Source organism: Onychostoma macrolepis, chromosome 09, assembly GCF_012432095.1.
Source record: "Onychostoma macrolepis isolate SWU-2019 chromosome 09, ASM1243209v1, whole genome shotgun sequence".
In the NCBI taxonomy this organism is placed as follows: domain Eukaryota; kingdom Metazoa; phylum Chordata; class Actinopteri; order Cypriniformes; family Cyprinidae; genus Onychostoma; species Onychostoma macrolepis.
Genome location: NC_081163.1, coordinates 15,529,496 through 15,552,280, shown reverse-complemented (window position 1 = coordinate 15,552,280; position 22,785 = coordinate 15,529,496). Strand labels below are relative to the sequence as shown.

The following is a 22,785-nucleotide window of genomic DNA, read 5'->3' as shown; positions in this document are numbered from 1 at the left end:
CAGAATTTGTTTCTTAGGACATTTCTTCTGTCTCGGTTGCATGTGTGACCTCTCATCACGGCTGACTTCATAATGAGTACATTAAGTTTATCTGCACAGAGAGGGCAGGAAACTAGATAAAAACAGAGGTCAAGGGATAGTGAATCTGTTATTTCGAGACACTGGAGGCAGACGAGGATTTCAGGAGGGAATCTAAATGGGAAAAGCAGTCCGAGCAGTAGATAAAGAGAGCTCATTGTAAACTCACTCTCAAGGCTGCTGTCAGTCTGCAGGCCAGACCTATTCACCAGTCCTTACTCTGCCTGCTTCATCAGGATACCACTGGAAGAGCAGAGGAAGACTCTTGCATTCATCCATTGGGGGAAAGAGAGCTGGATGACACCGGTTACCATTTTTACAGAGCAGGAGGGACCTCATGTTTGTGCCACAAGCAACTCGCGCATGATTCTCTGTCCAAGACTGTGAGTTTGATTGAGTAGCTTCTCTTCCCGTCTCCATTACTCTTTGTCCCCTTCCCCCATCAAACTAGATTTTTTCAAATATGATAAATACCTTGGCCAGATCCCACCCCCTCACTGCGCTCTCATAGCAAAAAGGCTCACCCCCAAAAAGTCTGGATTCAATTTTTGAAAAATGGAGAGCTTATGAAAAAGGGGGAAAACCCTCTTGTCTTGTAAATCCATTATTGTTCAGGTTATACTCCAAATCCTGCTTTAATATATGTGTTTGTTTAGGATCTACTCTCAATCCACCACTACATAATCCCATTCGCGGACTAAGTTTAGCAGTACAAATAAATATGGTAATGGATCCCCCTCGCATATCGGTAGAGAGGCGGTTAAGGCACCCAAACCCAATCTTTTCCAGATGGCATCGATAGATCACATTATTTACATGCTGAGTATTCGGTTTCCACGGTAACGCTGGCCACTTTTGCGCGCGCCTCCGCAGTGCGCGGCCTGTTTTCTGCCTTGAGGGTCTTGATTGCTCAGGAATGAAGCTCGTTTTCATTAGGATGCTGATGCACAGATGTAGTGCCCCATAAATGCACCTTCTCCGTGCTGTCTTTGCAGTGCCTATGATACCCGATCCCCTCATTCAGCGCACATTAAAGGCTAATCATGTCTATCATTTCCATTAGCCGGCTCATTCACCCGTGCAATGCGCTCTAAATGCCCTTCATTATATGCCCCGTCCCTATCAGTGCTCTTACGGTTAGTTAACTTACTGCAAGATCCTAATTGTTCGTCCGTGTTTGCTCTGCGTTCGTTGACTGATTGAGGGTTCGTTCTGACACTCTGCGGTCTCTCCACTAGAGGGTGACCTATGATCACGCAACTGACCCACGACCTTCGAGCTGTTTACCAGGATTTTAAACGCAAAAGCGAGTCCGTTTGACAGATTTGGCCTGATTATTAGGCTACTTTTCACAATGTGCTACTTTTCTCTTTATTTTCAAATTAAGACGTCAACATACAATTTGCTTAAACAGTGCTCGCGTGGATCTTAAAATCGCTGGTAGTTTAATAATCTCTGTTCAGAAAATAATAAGTTAACTGTAATATATTCGTGTTGTTTTTATTTTGTAGTTCGTTTTTATAACTGAACAGACAACATCTAGTCTACACCTGCAGGTCAACTTAATACGTGAACTTTCAACGTTTCTTTGTCGATTTGTGCAAATGTTCAATTTATATTTATTTATTTATTTTAGTTGAATAAATGTCTAAAAAATAGTTTTTATGAACATTTTAAGATTTTTAAAGTACCATATTCATTTAAATTAATTAATTTAAATAAATGTTCCTTAATTTCACATTTGTGTCAAATGTAGATCTATAGATACAGTGCCTTTTTAAGTAGCCTACACTGGATAGTGCTACAGCCTTTCCCATCTGGTCATTAACATGATCACAAATTACATTATGAACTAAGATACATGTACGACTTTCTTACTTTAAAATATTTTGGTTCTGTGAATCTTTATATTTTTTCCTCAGCATGATGGTAATTATGTATGACTGGTGCTGTTACAACTTAATTTCATTCAACACAAACTGAATTGAATGTTCCAAGGCATTTTTCCCCCCATTTATATTACCTTGCCTTTTATTACTCAGCATGCTTCCTAATATTAGTGTCTCCAAGAAACTGCAATTTTGACACTTTGAAAGTTGTTAGTGTTTGCTCCTAAGCCCACAGTAGCTCACACCTTTGATTTCATTGTATAACAGTCATTTAACCTTCATGTGCAGCAAAAAAGCTTGGAAGTTGAATAAACATAGTCATTTCATTAATGTGGAAAAAAATATACATATTCAGATTGGCACGGAAATGTTGGCCTCATATTTTCAGTTAATGGTCTGAGCTATCATAACCAGCTGGTTCTGGGCACAAGCTGACATGATCTTTAAACAAAATTAAAAACCAGCTGTAAAAATGTTCAGGTAAGCTAATATGAAATAGTTGTTTGGAAATGTAAATTTAGTTTTTATGCTTTAAGATCAAATATCCAACATAGAAAGCCTCTTGACTAGCACACTGCAAGACTTTCTCAGTTCTGAAATGTATTTTTCAAAAATATTGTTATTTATTTTATGAAATTTGTTGCTTTTATTTTTTGTATGCCAAAGAAACATATGTATTTTATATATTTTATATTAATATTAAATATGTAGATAAATCAAAGATAAACCAAAATAATTGTACAGCCCAGGTATTTCTTTCAAATATATATTTATCATCATTACAGCGAAAACTTTATAGAAATGAACACAAATAAAACTACTAGAAAATGATTAGTGCTGCATTATCTGTCACTGCCCGTCAAACGACTATTTACTTATCCATCTGAGATGTTTATGGTTTCTATTAAATTAGTGTTAATCTTCGGACAGCCGTCTTTAGGATATGAAAAAAGATTCCAGCTGTGGGGGGTACGGCTGGCTTTCTCCTGGCTTAATTATTCAGGAAAACAGCTGTAAACCAACAGGCCGTAAACCAGCCAACAGATCCTGCTTTTTCTCAGAGCCACGTATTGTACATTTTAATTATGTTTCTAATCACATGCAAACGCTCAAAGAAGTTTTTGTCGTCGCCCTTGTGTGTCACTGAACCAGCTAATTTTCTTGCATCACAAAGTCAAGAGTCACAAACCCAAAGAATACTGGTGCTTCTATTTTGGGCTCAGTGATTTTGTGTCGCCTGCAGTCATGGTATTTCCTGTACATTTGGAATTATGACAGTTTAGCAGCAAATTATAATGTGGACAGTGTCTTCTCTGAATTTCAGTAGCCAGTCTACACTTGTCACCACAAGGTGGACGGCAGCTACTGTGTATCTGTTTCCTTGATTCTGTTCATACTCTGTAAATCCTCCTTAAACTGAGACATACTGTACACTTTAACTCTCTCCATACCTTCATCTTTAAGATACTGAGGTCTCCCCCCATTTAACAACAGCAGCTTTGTCTTTCCCGTGAAGAATGTAAAGAGATTACGCTGAAATAAGATGCAAACAGAAATTACAGGGTTTGCTGCAGCTAGAGGGAGGAGGTTCCAGGCCTGTGACTTCACTGTAAAGTGATACCCTTTACATATTCTGAAGAGTAGCGTGCTGACAGCAGCAGAGCCTAAAAGGGGCACACACACACATTGACGCATGCTTCATAATGTACTGCATAGAGCAGTGCGTGTATGTGAAAGTAGATTCAGAAGACGGGCACATTTGTAATGATGCACGGTGGTGAAACCAAGCTATCTGGATATAATCAGAGTCCTGCTCCGATGTTACGGTGCCTCCTTTCTCCAGTCTGTTTTTCTCTCCCCTTCTTTCTCTTACTTCACAGCAGCAACACCTATAACGACAGCTGTAGCTCCTTCCCCTTTTAAATATAACTTTTCTCATCTTATGAAGTATCACATTTGCATTTCATTCATCAGTTTGCTAAGCATGAAGTGTAATGGTGCTATTAGCATTGCCTAATGTAATGATGCATGAATCAATAAATGATTTAATCATCAAAGAGCTGCATGCACTGTCAAAATAAATCAAATCTCTCTGGTCTATTCAGAATCTGCCACCAGTTTGTGCTGCATGAGTCAGGAAGTACAGGAACCAGTACAATCATGTTATGTGTGAAAGAAGGAAAGAAAGTGACATATAAGCTAAAACAATTGCTTTCCTACTGAAAAAAAAAAATAGTGGTTTAGAACATGAGGGTCATTTTGGATATACTAGGGTGAAATTTCCATTTAAATAAGCAATTATTTTGTTTCCATCAAAAGGAGACCACAATAATAATGTCCATCCACTTATAACCAGTGTTTTTCTGTGGTCAAATTAGGAAAAGTCTCATTTTTCCAGTAGTAGCGTTCTGATATACATCATTATGGATGCGAAGAGCTGGAAATCATTATTCCAATAATTACCATGCAATCATCAAACCTAAAAAATAATGAAAAAAAAAAAGTTGGTCCTAAATGCAACTTGTCAATTTATTGTATGTGACATCTAATCAAAAGCATGTAATTTTCTTTTTTTTTGCGATCTCTGTCACGGAAGCCACCCGATATCTTCTGATGTTCAAAATTTGCTGTAAGTGGATGGTCACAAAGTCACAAATAATATCAAATGTACACTGCAAATTCAAAATCTTCGGTCATTAAGATTTTTTTTTTTTAAAAGAAATGAATACTTAATTCGGCAAGGATGCATTAACCTGAGCAAAAGTAAGAGTTAAGACAGAGTTCAATTTTATAAAAGATTTCTATTTTGAATAAATGCTGTGAGAGCTTTTCATCAAACAATCACGAAAAAAAAAATGATAACAGTTTCCAGAAAATTATTAGGCAGCACATCTGTTTTCAACATTAACAGTAATAAGAAATGTTTCTTGAGCACCAAATCAGCAAATTAGAATGATTTCCGAAGGATCATGTGACACTGAAGACTGGAGTAATGGCTGCATTTAATGGCTACATTTTAAAATATATTAAAACAGAGAACAATTATTTTAAATTTTCACAATATTGTTGCTTTACTGTATTTCTGATCAAATAAATGCAGCCTTGGTGAGCATAAGAGACTTCTTTCAAAAACATTCAATCATCTAACCAAATACAAACTTATGAATGGTAGTTTAAAATGTTCAGTTATGTGCACGAGTCTCTATTAGACAAGATCAAAATGCCACTGTATTATTTGTAGTTTAACTTCTCCGAGCTCATGACCTTAACCGTGATCTTTGACCCCACACTCGTGCTTTACTGTATGATAGCGGGAGAGTGAAGACAGCAGATGGGAGTGAGAGAGCAGAGACCCTTTCTCCACCCCCGTCACTCTTTCCCTCCTGTTCTGTCAGCGCTATAACAGAGAAGGAGACAAGGTGCTGAAACACATCCCTCCTGAGGGACGACCCCCTCCCACCTCAGCACCACACAGACACACACGGCTGGCTGCTTCCCTGCCTGTTCGAAAACAGTCACGCATTTCCCTCTGACAGGCAAGAGGACCACAGCACATGTTCCCCACAGCTGAGAAGGACGTCTGGTGGCCTGTGCTTAACGTGAAGCCTCGGGTCTCAGCGAACGGAGCTGTGGCATTCTTGAGGAAGAACAGTGAAAGAGATAACTCCATTATAGCCCACCCAAAGTCCGGCCCGGTCTGCTTGGACTACCGTCTCGCTCGCTGCTGCAGGCTATTCAGACATGATGGCATTGCTGTAATGGAAACCAGACTCTCCTCTCAGGAGCAAACATTGCTTTACACAAAATACTTCTCACCAGCTGTTTATTTTCCTTAACGGACCAAAGTAGGGGGGAGAAAAATAATTAAAATACATGGAAATTTCCAAAAGCGCTCTTTAGGACTCTTCAATTAAATGGAACTGTTATTTAACTAGCCAAGCCATCCATCTACCTATCCATCTTCTCATCAATTCATCCATCCATCCATCGACTTGGGTGGCAGGCGCCCCGTGGGCTCAGTGTCAGAGGGGAAGGCCTGTCTGTCAGTGTCAGGATGCTGGCGTGTCAGGGAGCTATTGATGCAGGCTGAGGCCCAGGCCCAGTCCCTGCGTTCCCCAGGCCCGTGCCCTCATAGCCTTGCCCCGTGGTGGGCCATGGCCCCCTGCCTCTATATATTATCACAGGTGGGCTGTTGGTTACAGCCACCCTGCCCATTCTCTCCACAGCACATCAGGGGCAGTCAATAGGCCCTGGTTCTATTACTTGAAACTTGGCCAGGCTTTTTAGAACAGACCTATGAGGGTGGTTGTGCAGATAAATGTGTGGTGAGGAGATGAACAATTAGTGATCAGGGAGGGCGATGAAAGAGGTCGACATTCACACAGCAGACAGGCCTTGCATGCAATAAATATGGGAACAACGATTTTTGACAGTTTATAGCAGGGCTATGCACCCCTTCTGAAAAACAGTGAATTGAAATGGGATTGCCAACGGAATTCAGAATTGATTTTAAATGTAAGGAAACAGATTTAAAAAAGAGAAAGAGAAAAGAGTTGAGAGAAAAAGTTTCTTTAAGGTTTAAAAGCCTTTTTTTCCCCTTCTAATGTTATTGATCTTATTGTGAACAATTCATTCATGTAACAATTTTTGAGCTTGTTTTTTTTTTTTTTTTACAATCCTCTTGTGAAAACTTCTCTCTAGTGATGTATGACTATTCAAATCTGCCTCTATCAAAAAACATAGAACCACGTCCCTGTCCTATGTTTTTTCTTTTTTGATTCCATTTCACTCAGATGTGAAAGAAATTATTTGACGCTACTTCCATTACATTTCTCTTCCTGTCATCCTAATTCAACTTTTTTATGAGACAATTTCAATTCAATTTCCAATTTATGAATTAAAAAGGAGGCAGTTTTTGGGTTCTATAGCGAGTTCCTACAGCACGTGTTTTTGTACCATTATTTAAATAAATGCATCATAAATGTAACTTTGAATAAATCAGAAGTGCTGTTTTTTGGCTACACTCTATTGAAGCTACATTTATTTGGATTATCCATTGCTTAAAAATATAAATAAACTGATATTCTTTTTGTAAAACAAAGGAACCTCAGTAAAGTTGGAGATGTTATTCATGGACCACACACACTCAAACACAGAGATTAGCCACATATTATTTTCCTAAAGTCTATCACAGTGGGGTGCTGCCAGTTCAGTCTCTGCATACCCACCCTGCTTTGCTCTCTTTCTCTCTCTGTCTCTCCATCCTTCTCTTTCTGTCACACATACTCAATCACACACACAAAATGTCAAATGTAAGCATAAGTGGTTTTTCCAAACACCACAAACTTTTTATTTTGCTGCAGTCCATTAAAAGAAGAAATGAAGTGGGGCTTTAATGAAATGTTGTAGTAAAACCACCTTTAATATTTTTAGGAATAGAGAGAGAAATATCATCATCGTCATGATATAATGAGAATTCCTCTTCACAGGGGTGCAAAACAATGCAATGCAACTGGGTGGTCAGGAAACAGATGCCAAAGGCACTAACAGCCAACAGAGAGAGCGAGAATCATGCAGCATGATGCAAACATAAAGTGAGGTTTTGGTATAGACATGCTGCTTGATCACGGTCTATGTGTTACAGCGCACAGTGCCGCAGGAGACAGTCTTGAATATAGAATATGTGTGAGAATACAACCAGATGCAAAGGTGAGATTAATCAGCTGCAGATGTGGTTAAAGAAGTCTGAAACGCTGCAAAACAGAGAACTGTTTGTACTTTTTTTAAACATCTGTTAGAAAAACCAGGGGGTCAATAATTACGTAAAATGAAATGCTGGAGTTGGACTGTGATACTTTTTTCTGTCTCAAAACAGTGAGTTTATGTGCAGTAGGCTAGTGACATATTTAAGCGTTGGTATGTTTTAATAATAAACATAAATGCTGTCTAAGTAGGTTGCTCAGGTTATGAGACACAGACACAATCAAGCATTCATGCTTTTGCAATGTAAAGGAAGGATTAAGTGTGAGGCTGGTTTTAATGGGATAGCCTACTTAACTATAACAATTATGTTATTGTTTATTTTCAGTTTCTTCTGTGGTAGAATGGCAGCCTCAGTTTTACCATTCACTTCCTTTGTAGCCTATTGGGGAAAAAAAATCTCTTGTATTTATTTATTCGAAATTCATTAAAAAAGGAATGAGATTTTGCTATGGTACAAAATATTTTTGCAGAGGTGGCAATTTCATGGGCAGTTCCTTTTAAGTTAAGCTTGAGCTGCTGCCCTGAGTGTGTGTTTTGGCCGCATGTCCCTTGTTGGACACCGTACGCCTGTGTTTATGAATAAGTAAGATGGCGCTCTCCATGAGATGTAACGTGAAATCTGTCTTGCGTTTTATTCATAAGAGTAATTCCCACAGAAGATTATTTAAAGCTGGGAAAGCGACGAGAACGACGGTAAGAAAGGTTCTCTTTTTACCATTTTATTATTTGCCAGTTTGGCAGCTTTACGGAGGATATGTTACATGGATCACCTTCAGTGGAAACCTTCTGTAATACATTGAAGGTATCCGACAGCCCTAATTTTCAATCTAAACACATTACATTAGTCTTTACAGTATTTTCAGATATAGGCTAATAGAGTGCAAATAACGGCGTTGTTTAAAGAGCCTTTGCAATTGCTTGTGACATTGTTGCGAGTGCATAGTTGTTAAAGCTTATTAATGTCAAGTATAGCTTGATGTTAGGTGGCAGTTTAATTTGTTTAGCTGTAACATGCAGTTAAGCATCTTGACGTGATTATCTGTGAGGAAATTAGGTTCTGCTGTGCTGCAGATTTGTAGCTTTAAAAGGGTAGTGATATGTTGTGAGATATGAAAATTCAGCATTTCCATCACACGAAACAATTGCATTTTAAAACATGTTAGAACATTTTTAAAACAATTTTAAATTGTAATAATATTTCAGATGATCTAATTTTATTCTCATTCTGTAAAAAAACATTGGAGTTTGATGAGTTTAAAAGTTAATGAATTCCTTTATGCCAAAGACTTAAGATAATGAGGTTTGGTATTTGAATTGCAGGATACAGTATGAAAATTGATATGTAATTCAGTTGAAGATTACATCACTTGTATTTATAAAATATGTCCAGAGAGGAGTAGAACACAATTTTTGTGTAAATTTGTCTTCCTTGTGCTGAAAGTTCATCATAAAAGTAGCATCAGGTTAAATCATGAAAATCGTAAAAGAAAAGAATAAAAATTTAGATGACATTTTTTTTCAGACATTTCTTACTGGACAGTCCTTGTCTCTGTGGCTTGGCATATGAGTTCTGGAGAATATGATTTTTATCAAATTTTTTTACTTTTGCTAAACAATATTTGTATGATTACTACACAACTAAGATTGCCTCACTTTAAGCATTTGAATTTTACTGTGTAGATATGTGATTTGCCAATAGACAGAAATGTTCTTGGAATATTTTAATGCTTATGGAAATGGGTAAGTGACATAGAACATTTCCAGAACAACTTGTTGTTATTAATATAACTATTTTATTAAAAATGAAACCTTTTATATTTGGATTATCTTGGCCCTCATTGCAAAGCTCACCTGCTCATTCTTGCTCAATTAGCCATGTCTCCCTGTTATAAACCATCCTAAAATGACACTATTTATAACAGCCATCACAGCCCTTTATACATATTGAAATTCCGGCTTTTAAAGTGAACCAGAGTATGTAAAGAAACTGTTAATTAACAGTGCAATTCCCTGAGTGTATGTAATGCTAACTGGACCTGAGCACAGTAAATTATAACTAGTGAGCCTTTTACAGAGCATGCGAAGCCCCCACTGCCTTGACTTGATTGACAACCCGGTTTTATTTGATGGCTTCAGCACACTTGCCGTGTAGGAATGTGCGTCCACCGCTGGCAGGCAGTCTCTGTTTTGTTAACTACAGGCAGTGTGTCGTTTGGGACGCTAAAGTGCAGAGTGCTGCGACTGTGGGAGTGAGGTTACAGAAAGACGTCAAAACCATCCCAGCAGTCCTTTATTACCAGCAACAACATTTGAAATGAGGTGTTGGTTTTCATTTGTTTTAATTTTCTCCAAATGTCAGGCACTGCGTGCTAATCTGGACGTTCACAATGCTGCTAGGTGTGATGTACGTCAAAACATGGAGCATATTTTTTGGCAAAGAAAGGGTTATGACAAGTCATTTAGCTGCAGTGTGAAAAGATGAGCACAGATTTTTCTGTCCAAGTATAAGTGAGAGAATGAAATCCATGCCTATAAATAAATATTATGATATATTATGAAACGTGTCAAATAGTGGCAAGTGGATAAAATTAGCATGTTAGGTGCTTAGATTTTCTCACCACCAAAACCAGCAAGATTCAGCAAGCAAATGCAAAATAAATTCAGCATTAACCTTTCACTCTGTGTTGAAAACTCTTGTTCTGTTTCTGGAGCTGTTGAAATACCCCTGTTGTGTAAGTGTTTTACGCAGTTGTTTAGACAATAAAACTCATGTCAGTTTTAAGCTTTTGTTCCGATCACATCCTGAAACTTCCCTGATTATCCTTCCATACGTTGCAGCATGAGGCAGCAGGATGCAGTGGGCCCTCGCTCCAAGCTGCGTTATAAAACATGACGCTCCCTATCCGGCCCTTAATCGCCTGTGGTCTTAATGGCTGATATCAGTCATCTCAGCCTCGTGTTGCACAAAAAGGAAACGGCTCTTAATTCTCCTTCAGGTCTAAATGCTCTAACTCTCATGTCAGCTAAAACCATTAAACCTACTCCCAGAGCCGCCCGGAGAGGAAACCGTAGGAAAGCAGGCGCACATGAGCCGGGCCTGATTGTATTTATTAATTAGACGATTTGTTTTTACATGTCAGCTAAGCACTTTATTTCACACTCCGCTGTGTAATTCGGTTAATCATTCTGAAGGATGAACGTAATATATGCTGAATAACTCCTCCAGACCCCTCAAGCGCTCATAATTTTTTGGATAATTTAGTGTATTTTGGCTCTAAATTCCTTTAGAGTAATGCTGCGCTTTGAAAAATAGTTTTTCAAGTTAATGAGATAATTGGAGCATGTTTTTGGAAATTTTTTTATTTTGAATCTTTTCTACTTCAAAATTTAATTCAATGTGTTTGTGAAATTTACTAGAGGTTTCTGAGTGAATATTGTTTTAAAGTAAATCCTATCAATCTTTTTTTTGCACCAAACCCTGTAGATTTACGGTTACCGAAAATCTGACGTAGTTAATTGAATTGCACCCACTATCTGGTATCGAGCTTCTGGGTTCCGCTCAAACCAACAGTCAGCGCTGGAGGAAATTAGAGGGAACAAGGAAAAAACTCTGGCTCAGGAGTTCCTGAGTGTTACCATAATTACACATTGATAAATTTATGAGGTGTGTGCAGGTTATTTCTGCTTCGTTGTGACTTTTATGTGTTTAATTTGTCATTAGTAGGCTAGCGCCTCCGTTTTTTTCCTGTCGAGGCTCAAAAGGGAAAAAGGCAGAAGTGGCTTTGTCCTTTATTTGCTTAGTGTAGTTTATATAGAGTATCCAAATATCGCAATATAATCCATGCAAGACATTTATCATTCTGCGTGCCAGGCGTTGGGTTTTGGTTTGAGATTTCGGCAGGCTTTTCTGTGCAGCTTGCAAATAATTATATTTCATGTCAGACTAAGCGTAACCTATCTTTTAATATGTAATGCGATCAGCAGAGGGAGGATTGTAGTGAAACAAAAGCGATTGGTCCTAAACGGTTCAGGGTTTGGCCTCCAAGCCGCAGTCCGTAGTGCAGCGGCTGTCCCGTCCTGGTTATTTTTGGAGCACGGTGCGGCCCTTTCTGCTGGGAGCGCTGTTTTTGAAGGGACTCCAGCCCCATTAATCAGGCCGGGGACCCCACGGTGTGAGAGGGCCCCCAGCCCTGGCTCTCCACACTGCGTGTTTCTGTTCCTCTCCCTGCGCTCTCCGCACAGTGTGAAGCGTAGAGGAACCTCATCAATCTCACCTGTCCGAAACGTCAACCGCAGATTTAATCAAACGCTCCGTCTCCTGGCCCCCTGGCACCTCCTGTACGCCGCCCTCCTCCCCACAAATACCTCTTCTTTTGCTCTGTCTCCTGCTTATTCTTTCACTGCTTTTTTGGCTTTGTCACTCGCGCTTTCTCTAATGTGTTTTCCCCTCGAATCGGGTCTCGTTCCTGTTTTATTTTCGGCCGTTCGCACTTTGCTTCAAGCTGTGTGTGTTTCGGTACAGCAAAAACACACATTCCCCACCGTCTCGGGCAGGGGAAGGTGCATAAAAAATGATTTTCTGCTCTACACTTCACCAAAGCAGGGCTTTGTTGGTAGCCCAGCAGAGAGTGGCAGGATTAAGGCATGTGTTCTGCTGTTCAGCGTGATGTCTGTTTTAATAGGGTGAGTGAGGCGATGCTGATAGACACCGTAACAGTAGGTTCTGTGTGTCTGAAGCTTAGTGGGGGACAAATGGACTGGGGCGGGAGGGTCAGAGGTGCCGTTCAGAACTGGCCTCATGCTCCCTCTCTGATATCAGCTCCTGTGGAGAGCTTCTCCACATTTACTGAGCTGCTGATGCTTTCCTGCAGAACCATAAAGGGTGGTGAAAGGCAGTGTTGGAATTGGCATGCAAAGATGGGCGTCTCTGCCAGGATGTTCCAGGAGTTCAGCTATGGATGGCTCTATAGGGTCCTTATCGTTTCTTCATGTATAGTACTGATTTTGAGTTTAAAGAGCTCAAATGAGCTGAGAACTTAATTAAATCTGAATGGCCAGTTGTAATTACATGCTCATTGTGTCAGTCCCTTACCCAAAAAATATGTAGTTTTTGATTTTGGATACACAACAACAACAAAAAAATATGAAAAGTGTTTTAAACTCTGATAAGCTAATTATATTAGTTGCATGTTATCATTTGCATTTATCTTTTTTTTTTTTCTCTGCTGTATGTGACCCCATTTGAAAACCACTGGCTTAAAAAAAAAACATAATTTCTCACAACAAATCTTGTCTGAGCATGGCACTTTGCAAAATGTAAAATATTGTTTTCACATATAATATGTTTGCAACGAAGATTCAAGTGTTGTCATTCTGTCTCATGGTAGCCCTGGAGCTGAATTTTGCATAGCCTAGCTTCTGTTTTTCACTGTGTTGATACAAAAGGGTCAATCCATCTCAAATGGTCAAATGGAGGTTGCTTGTGCTTTTAAAGTTCTCTTTTCAGTTTCTATTTTATTGTACTTTATTTCACATGCAGAACTTTTACCATTTTTGGACCACTTGAGATGTAATGACCTGACATCCTCCTGACCTCCATGTATTTAGTTGTTTCTAGACTTACTTACTCAATCCTACACCAACTGGAACACACACAGATAGTCTTACAATTAAATACTCCTACAAAGTGCCTACATGAGTGTAGGAACAGGGATTGTAGGTGTACTGTGTAACTCTATCAGCTTGTGCACACACACATACGGTTTAATGTCTACTCCATATGGTAGACACGGAGGAATTTTTTTGCTACTTTGCTGCACTGTGGTGCAACAGTGTTGCATTTGTCAGTGTAAAAAATTAGGAGAGAAGTTGCTGCTTCTGCCAGGTGTCATCAAGAAATAGTTTGTGCTGGTGGGACAGCTGAGGAGAGCGAGCAAGTCCCAGTGAATCTGAGTAAAAGAAAAACCGAGCAATTAATGCAGGTGAGAATGGAAGAGTGTATGTCATTATTTCATATGTAAAATAAAGTATTTCATTTCACTTTATACATTAACATGGATGCTGTCTAACATCTGTGTGACATAAGCATTGCTTATTCTTGACACATCAAGGCTTGTATATTTGAGATTATTTTATGAAATCAAATTTACATTTGAAAGCATAGGCCTTTTCATTTGACTTTAGACTAAATAAGGAAGTAAAAAAGGTGCTTGTATTTGTTTTGTATTATTTTTTATGGCATCAACACAGCGAAATAAACCCTCATATGTATAAACACCGAACATATAAATTAAACATATAAATAAAGGTTTTGGATTTACTGTAAAATGTCCCTATCAATGTTAAAACCATAGCTACACCCTAATAAATAATGAAGAATGACATTGAAATGGGCATTTCTAAGGTTACTATGTAATGTACCTCCTGAATAAAATTCCCCCATTATCACACCAGCCGCCAAAAAAATTGATATAAAAAATCTGATTTTTCAGACATTCCTTCTTGTCGGTAGATGGGAGGTGCGATAGGTTGATTATTCCTTCGGTAGTTGGGCCTAGTGTTGTTTCAGCTTATGTGTGATTGTCTCAAATGACACTATTACCATGTCTGGATGGTTAATGATCGGCCGGAGGGGAAGAGGGGAACAACGCAAGGTGAGAACACACATGAACCAGGCTCCGTTCTGCCCCAAATCACTTCTGACACCTCAGAGAGGCCCTGTGCATTCGGGCCACTGCACTGCAATTACTCACCCAGTAATGGCATAAGGAGCCTGCTCCTTTCCTATAACTAGCTAATGACTTTGGATCAGTGATTCTATTCCCCTGGCTATAGGCTTCCCTGAAGCCAGACTGATTTCAGATCAGCCATAGATCTCAGATTGTATATGGGCCCCAAAGTAAGTCACCTCATACATACCCATGCAGGTGTTCATGGCTCTTTTCATGTAAGTGTGTTTTCCCCGTTTTGAATGTTTTTATGCTGCAAAGTTAACCTTTTTATGAAGTACAAAGATTATTTGGCGGTTGTAGTAAGTTGTTTGGAAGTTGACGTATGGAAATGGAAATTTGTAAGTTTTGAATCTGAAGTGTGGAAGTTTTGTCAGTATTTGTCAAGCAATCAGTGGGCATGAATATCTCTCTTTTTTTTTTTTTTTTAAAGACTAAAGAGTAGTGGGCTTCCTTCTCAGTCCAAACATTTAAAAATGACCCCTTTGTTTTATTCTTCCCAATCTTTAATATACTTTATAGGTTTATAGGTTGCACTGCTTTCTTCTGTTGCTGTTTTGGGCAGGACCACTACTGTGATTGTGATTCCACGACTGTATTGCTCTTAATAGCTGCTATTGGCTGGATGTGAACTGTGGAGTGTTTTCATTGGCTGTGGAGCAGTTCCGCTCTAGCACTCTCTCACCCGGTAGGGTGCTCTGTTAGTGTGAATCGTGCCTTGGATTTATCGCTTTGATAACATTCATAAAACTGCGTAGGGCGTCTCCTTTCTGGCTGTACGCACACCACCAACTTTCTTTGCCTTCAATTTTATGCCCTCCTTTGTTTGAATGTTTGTCTTTGTTACTAACAGATTTTGTCTCAGACCTCTCTCTTTTTCTTTACAGAGCCTCCCCGAAGCACAGGTTTTCTCAGGAATCCAACCCACAGGTGTTCCTCACTTGGGGAATTATCTGGGGCTCTAGAGAGCTGGGTGGCCCTGCAGGACGAGTACAGTACAGTCATGTACAGCATCGTAGACCTTCATTCCATCACCCAGCCTCAGGACCCTCAGATGCTCAGAGAAAACATCCTGAACATGGCCGCCAGTCTGTTGGCCTGTGGCATAGACCCGACTCGCTCCATCCTTTTCCAGCAGTCTCAAGTGAGTTCTGCCTTGAAGACTTTCTTTTGAAGTATGCAACATATATTAAATAACCTTAATTAAGGATTGTTTACTCAAATATGAATATTTAGTCATCATTTTCTCACACTCATGTTGTTCCAAACCTGTATGATCTTCTTTCTTCTGCTGAACTCATAAGAAAATTTGAATGAACTGTTTTTGGTCACACAAAGAAAGCCAGTGGGGTCCAAAGCAACACTTTCATTGCGAGGACAAAAACCACCAAATTTTTTTTGTTTGTTTTTTGTCTTCCACATCAGAAAGAGAGAAATGCAGATTTAGGATGACATGATCTATCCCAAAATGCTTCTAGTATTATAGTTTTAAAGTGTGCGCATCTTTATTCAACCTTTCTGCCTAAACATTGTCAAAGGCACCTTTCAAATAACTTCAAAAGTCTCATTCTAAATAGGCGTCTGGTCATTTTATTGGGCTGAACTACTGGCAGTAAGCTAAAACACATTTTCCATTGCCAAATATTTATTTAATCGAGGCTAGCTTTAAATGCTTATTTTACCAAACTGATTCCTATCTCTACAAATTCTCAGGATGGGGAAAACACACAGATTCGTTTTCACGGTTCACTTCAAAGCAACCACATGAAGCAGAAAGAGGAGGATAATAATAGATTTTACTGTACGCAGCAACTCTCTAGCTGTCCAGCACATTTTCTCTCGAATTGAGCAACTTTTGAAGGGTAACTATAATAAGTGTGGACATGTTCTTCCTCTCAGCCACCTGATATGCTTTCAACTGTGTGTGTTTGTGTGTGTTGTGCAGCAGAGTGTAAGTGTGTCAGGATTTTGTGTTTTCTCACTGAAACTTTACAGCGAGCATGTGAAAACCTGCGCACACACACACACACACACACACACACACTCCCCTGATTTTATTCCATTTTAACTTCATGCCACATATCTTGGCAGGACTGAAGACCTCCCATCGACCATACGAGCTCAAGACTGTTCCACATGTTAAAATAATACCCTGGCCCAAGGAAAACACTTGACTTCATTGAAAAAATGGTGACAAGCTAAAATCAGTCGGATCTTAACTATAGTGCTTCGTGTTATAGCTGTATGTGTGTTTGGGACGTATTGCACTAGAAACCCTTTTACCAGAATAACATCCACACAACAGAGAAATTTATATGTACGTTTCTGGCAGACTCGTGTGCGTAAATCTAAACAAATATGACCCTTTTTCACACTTCCTTTAAACTTCTTTTCACGTATGTGTCTGAGGAATAATCAATTTAGATTTAATGCTCTATTGTTTCACTTACTATTTCTGTGTCTCAGTTGATTGCACAAATCTGACATATGAAGTCATCTAAGATATCCACCACCACTATATCAGATTTTCTGCCGTGATCCCTCAGTCAACTTCATATCCGCTGTCTTACCCTCACATGTAGATTAGCTATAGCTGTAATAAATATCTCTTTCAGCGCTGTGCCATAAAATCACGTTTTATGTTCGTTCCTCTCTGGGTTTACGTCAGATGCTTCAGAATCCTTTTGTGAGTATGAGAGATGTCGCCAGCGCTCATAAAGTTTAATTTTCTGAAGCAGAACGATTTTGAGGGGTGTTTTTCTTTTGAGTGTGTGTCTGTGTGCGTGCACACTCTCTTGGGAACTGTGCAGATTTCACAATGCCAATCAAAGGAGCTCTTTCACATGATTTTGTAACAAGAGAAGGACTAGTCTGAGCACTTGTGATAAAGTATGGATGTAGAAAGGCCTTCATACTGTGCCACTGTGCACCTGTTGGGAGGTGAGGGATATCTTGTTCTCTTCACTGCCACACAGGGGCGCTACGAAGATGCCTAGTTTGATGCCTGTAAAGTGCTGTCACTCTGCATATCAAGAGTAATGATAATTTGATAGCATGATGGTTACATATATATATATATATATATATATATATATATGTATGTGTCCACAATAAAAAGAGAAACAATATTTTAGTTTTTTAATGGTGTGCCAAGTTCTTAGAAATGTACTTTTTGACTTCATGTTGATCATGGAAAAAAAAAAAAAAAAGTTTAAAGTTTAAATTGAATGACTCTAAAAATGTGGTTTAGCTATAATGTAAAAAGTAATAGCATTTATATACATCTTTCATTACTCTCAAAGATGTTTAATAGACTTCTCAAGGTAAACCGTATATTGATTTTGCAATTATTAATTCCGAAATATAATTATGATAAATATCAGTTTTGGGGGAGTTACACTGAATTTTACAATCTATACTTTCCATATCATGAAAACATTAAATTATCTGAAGAGACTTATTAATCTTGACACATTTATGAAGGTATCCAGGGGTTTGTGTATTCCCATGTTTCTGTATGTTTGTCGCACCAAATTAAATTTATCGGACTAAGGATTTTCAAATGATTCGTTCATATAATAATCATATAATTACTCTGCAGGTCTCAGAACATGCTGAGCTCTCATGGATCCTAGGCTGCCTTACCAGCATGCCTCGTTTACGGCACCTGCCTCAATGGAAGGTAATTACAGCACATTTGTTTTTGCTGTGTTTTATCTACTTGTGAGAATATGTTAAATAAAAAGACGTATGATATATTAAAGCCCTCTAGAAGATGGTAACATGCCAGTCTAAATGCTCAGGCCTCCCTCCTCTGTTTGCTGTCCATGTGGCACGGCGACAGGCTTTTCCTGTGCCGGTCATGAGGGCGGGCGGACCTGGCAGGGAGAGACAGGGCTTGATAATGACTGTGATTCACCCAGAGAGGACAACCCTTTTATATTGCTGCTGAAGGAGAGCTCGGCCAGAAGCCTCCCACCGCTGCAGGGAAAACACCTAGCTGTTTACTCAACAGCTGAGTGCATGTGAAACGTGGCGGAAAGTGGCCTTTGGATGCTGTCTGTGTGCGTTAATGTGGCAAAACTCCTTCATTCAGCCGATGTGGGAAACTGAGAGAGGGCTTGTTGTTAGACCTCATTGTAATAAGAAAACAAATAGACTGCTGCAGCCAGATGTAATGAAAGGTGCTTCAGATTTACCGTCCGTCCAGCGGTAAATCCTCCGTTTCTTTTCCTTACAGATGAAGAGCAAGCAGAAGAATGAAGGCAGTGTGGGGCTTTATACGTACCCAGTGTTACAAGCAGCGGACATTCTGCTCTACAAGTACGAACGGCTGTGTTTTATTCTTAGCATGGTTATATTCCCAGCTTTGTGTTTGAGAGAGAGTGATGTTATTGTTGTGCAGATCCACACATGTGCCAGTAGGGGAGGACCAGATCCAGCATTTGGAGCTCGCCCAGGACTTGGCCCGCATCTTTAACAACCAGTATGGAGAGTTCTTCCCAGAGCCTCGTGCCCTGCTCAGTATGTTTGGGAGTTTTCATTTTTACCTCATGACATTAACTTCCCGTTTTAATCAGCCTGTTTTTCTCATAAAGATTCACCTGAGCGCAAACCCTGAAAAGTGGAAAAGTAAGACAAATTACTCGGTGTCATTCAGCGAACACACAAATGAGTCAGTGCTCTCAAGTGTCTTCTCCAGCTCCCTGCTTTCCTCGCTGTATGTCACACACACACACATCAGCGTACCCTTGCACATAAAGTCATGCGCACACATGGCTGGCATGTTGAATCGTCAGTTTGAGCTTCAGTCTTTCATTCACTGTAATTATCGCCATCATAAAAGCACAATATGAAACCAGTCATGTGTGCAATGGCGCTTTGATTAAAGGAGTGTTCTCTTCCTCCTCTATCTGAGTGATGGGGTGATAATGGATTTGGGGGGTTTCCCTATAGTGACTTCACAAAGGACCGGTTCACATCGCTCTTCTTACATGTGAAGGAAGACTGCGCCTGCATCCAAGAGCCAAAGCTAAAGAAGCCAAACAATATCTGTTGCCCTGAAACCAAATCAAAGATCTGACCGTTAGAGCCCATCTGTGTTGTGATTCCACAAAGAAATAATATTTACACAACCCAGCTGCTTTCCTGAGATCCTTCATTTCAATCTGATTAGTGTGCAACTAGTGGTCGCTATATGTAATGCTAATTTACTGAAATGTATCTTATAAAAAGTCGAAAATTGCATCCTACGATTACTTTTGTATTGAAATGGTTAGGCAGTATTGTAAAGGAAGCTTTTCAAAGAAATCAATATTAAATAGCATGTTTCCTGCATCGCTTTTTGGCAGTGGTGGAAATGAGCCGGTTCATTTGGTGAACAGTTTAAAAAAAACAAACAAAAAAAAACACAAATTCTTTACTGAACTAAATCTATCAGAGTGGTTACTGATTCAACATTTGACTCCTATTTTGTGTCAGTAACTTACTGGTATTAATATGCCATTTTATATTGTATAGTTTTTGTGGGATGTGTCACCAAGGCTGCATTTATTTGTTCAAAAATACAGTGACATTTTACTTTTTAAAATAACTGTTTTCTATTTTAATATATTTTAAAATGTAATCTATTCCTGTGTTGGCAAAGTGGAATTTTCAGCAGGCATTATTCTAGTCTTGAGTGTCACATGATCCTTTAGAAATTATGATATTATTCTTTATTATTCTTCACCTCTTTAATTATCATTCTTATTAATATCAGTGCTTGAAACAGATGTGCTGATTTATATTTTTGTGGAAATGGTGATTTTTTTTTTTTTTTTTTTTTCTTTTGAATTTTCTAAACAGCATTTATTTGAAATAGAAATCTTTTGTAACATTGTAAAACTCCTTACTGTCACTTTTGATCAGTTTAAATGTCCTTGAGTAAAATTATTTTAACACTTAGTTAACGCTTATATAATTATATATTTATATAATATTGTAATTATATGTTTTATTATATTATAGTTAATTATTATAATGGAAGTGAATAGGAAATATTCACTCAGCGCAGTTGAAATTTTTTGTAACTTTTCCTGCTTTCTAACTCTCAGGTGGCCCTCGAAAGGTGAAATCTCTGAGGGATCCATCTTCTAAGATGTCCAAGTCAGACCCCCAAAAGTTAGCGACAGTCTTCCTGACCGATACGCCTGATGACATTGTCCTTAAGATTCGCAGAGCTGTGACTGACTTCACTTCTGAAGTGACTTATGAGCCTGAGAGTCGGCCCGGTGTATCAAACCTAGTCTCCATGCACGCGGCTGTGTCTGGAAAGAGCGTGGAGGAGGTGGTCAGGCTGGCTGAAGGTATGGACACTGGACAATACAAGAATGTAGTGGCCGAGGCTATTGTACAGAAGCTGCAACCTATTCGGCTGGAGATCCAAAGACTGAGGGCCGACAGAGGCCATCTTGAGAGTTTGTTAGCCAAAGGAGCAGAGAACGCTCGCAGCCTCGCTGCTCCCGTGATGACCGAAGTCAGAAAACTGGTGGGCTTCTATTAAGGATTTATAAACTGTGAACTGCAATGAACTCTTCTTTGTCTGTGTTTAGATTCATTCAGTTTACTAGTGAAAACTTTTGGTAAGTAAATTACACCACTGTCACAGATTATCCTTATCTGTTTTGTTTGTTTTCGTTTTGTATTTTTGTCCATTTTTTTTATTTAAGCAAATAAATAATTTTCTTTTTATATATTGTCATATGAATAACATTAGTTCAAAATCCTTTTCAATCTCACATGTGCCTCATCAAACACATGCTGTGCAGGAGAAACTGCAAGTCTAGCCAACTCCAAGTCTGTTCAAGGCTGCTATAGTTGACATAGTAGGCACCTCATACATGCACTGTGCACGAATGGAGTGATGGAGCAATTTGTGCTTGTATAAGGATAATGTTTTAATTGCATTGCGCTATTATTTCCCTTGTAAGAAAGTACCTGTGAGGAGGTGGCAAGATTGTCTGTCCATTAGGCAAAGTAAAATTATAAGGCAGGGCCACTAAATTCCATGCATTACCAGAATTCAGAGTTGATGCACTTAGTCTAATTATTATGTTACACAAGACTGTATACCCATTTATCCCTGAAAACAACAAAAAAGGAATGCAACTTCTAAATGCACTTAATATGCTCCTGTCTACCTTTTAAAGAAAAATTAGCCAGAAGTGTATTATGTAAAATTCTCAAAAACAAAAAAACAAATAGCCTATATAACTAAAATATAAAAGATACACAGGCCAGAATTGATTCGTTGTTATATATTTAAAATAACGAGTTATGCATGTAATTTTCAATTGGAAAGAATTTCAAATCCTCCGTTTGAAGTCTTTCATATATTCACTTAAAAAAAAAAACATTTCCTGCTTTATGACTTCGGCTTTATAAACTTCTTTTCTCTGAAATAATTCTAAAAGAAGTCATCATAAATCATGAAATGAGAAAACATCATTAACTCTACCCGCATTTTCTCTGATTCTTTAAACTGCAATTGAAAAGGTTTCCAGCGTCATGTCCTGCACAAACATGCATTATTCTCCTGAATTTAAGGATATATGGGAGGATTAGGTGGGAAGTTTACTCGTTCCGCGGGGCAATTAGTGATCAGTCCAGCAAAATGAATCGTTTGTTTAGAGCAGCTTTTTTCGCTCTCTGTAATGTATGCTGACGGAATGGCGAGGAGCAGTCACTTGTTATTTGACAGTATTTCACGTTACTCTTCGCTTTGATATGTCAATCATTTTCGCCTTGTTCAAATGGGCTATTTTTAGCAGATGAGGTTTGTGCCAGGTTTGTACCGTTGGTATAGACTCCATATGTGCTGCAAAATAGAAATGGCTAATAGCAAAAGTGCAAGCATGCTTACTTGGCAATATTGGATTACGGGAGAAAAATAATGAGCAAAATGATAACAAAACGTGTCCGACATTTAGTCGGTGTTTTATCATCATAATGCAGTGTGCTGCTAATCGAATGCAGCGCTCGTGATACCAAGCGATGCGCGGTCAAGTGTGTGTTGAGTTAGTTGGGTAATGGCTCATATGATGTGAATGTTGTGAGCCCTTGAGCTCTTTTTTTCTGAGGGCAGGGGTCAGCCTTTTTTCTCTAATTAAGCGTTAATAGTCATCAAAATATACTACATTCAGCGACGAAGCAATGGAACTGCTGTCAAACCGACATAATTGACATTTCCTTGGGAAAAAGATCCCGTGTGTTTTGGAAACGTTAATTCCACCAGCGAGAGTAAAGCAGAGTCCGTCTAATGAGACTACTTGCCGAGAATAGACGAT

At 39.0% G+C, this 22,785-nt stretch overlaps 1 protein-coding gene across 1 annotated transcript; it reads left to right on the top strand.

Annotated features, from left to right (window-relative positions):
* The first annotated feature begins 8,273 nt into the window (after positions 1-8,273).
* On the top strand, positions 8,274-21,176 carry wars2 (tryptophanyl tRNA synthetase 2, mitochondrial). Its single transcript, XM_058786074.1, is given in 7 exon segments — positions 8,274-8,423; positions 15,346-15,409; positions 15,412-15,602; positions 18,060-18,140; positions 18,699-18,781; positions 18,864-18,982; positions 20,554-21,176. Coding segments are annotated over 7 exon segments (1,092 nt in total). The 5' UTR covers positions 8,274-8,318; the 3' UTR covers positions 21,003-21,176.
* The last annotated feature ends 1,609 nt before the right edge of the window (positions 21,177-22,785 follow it).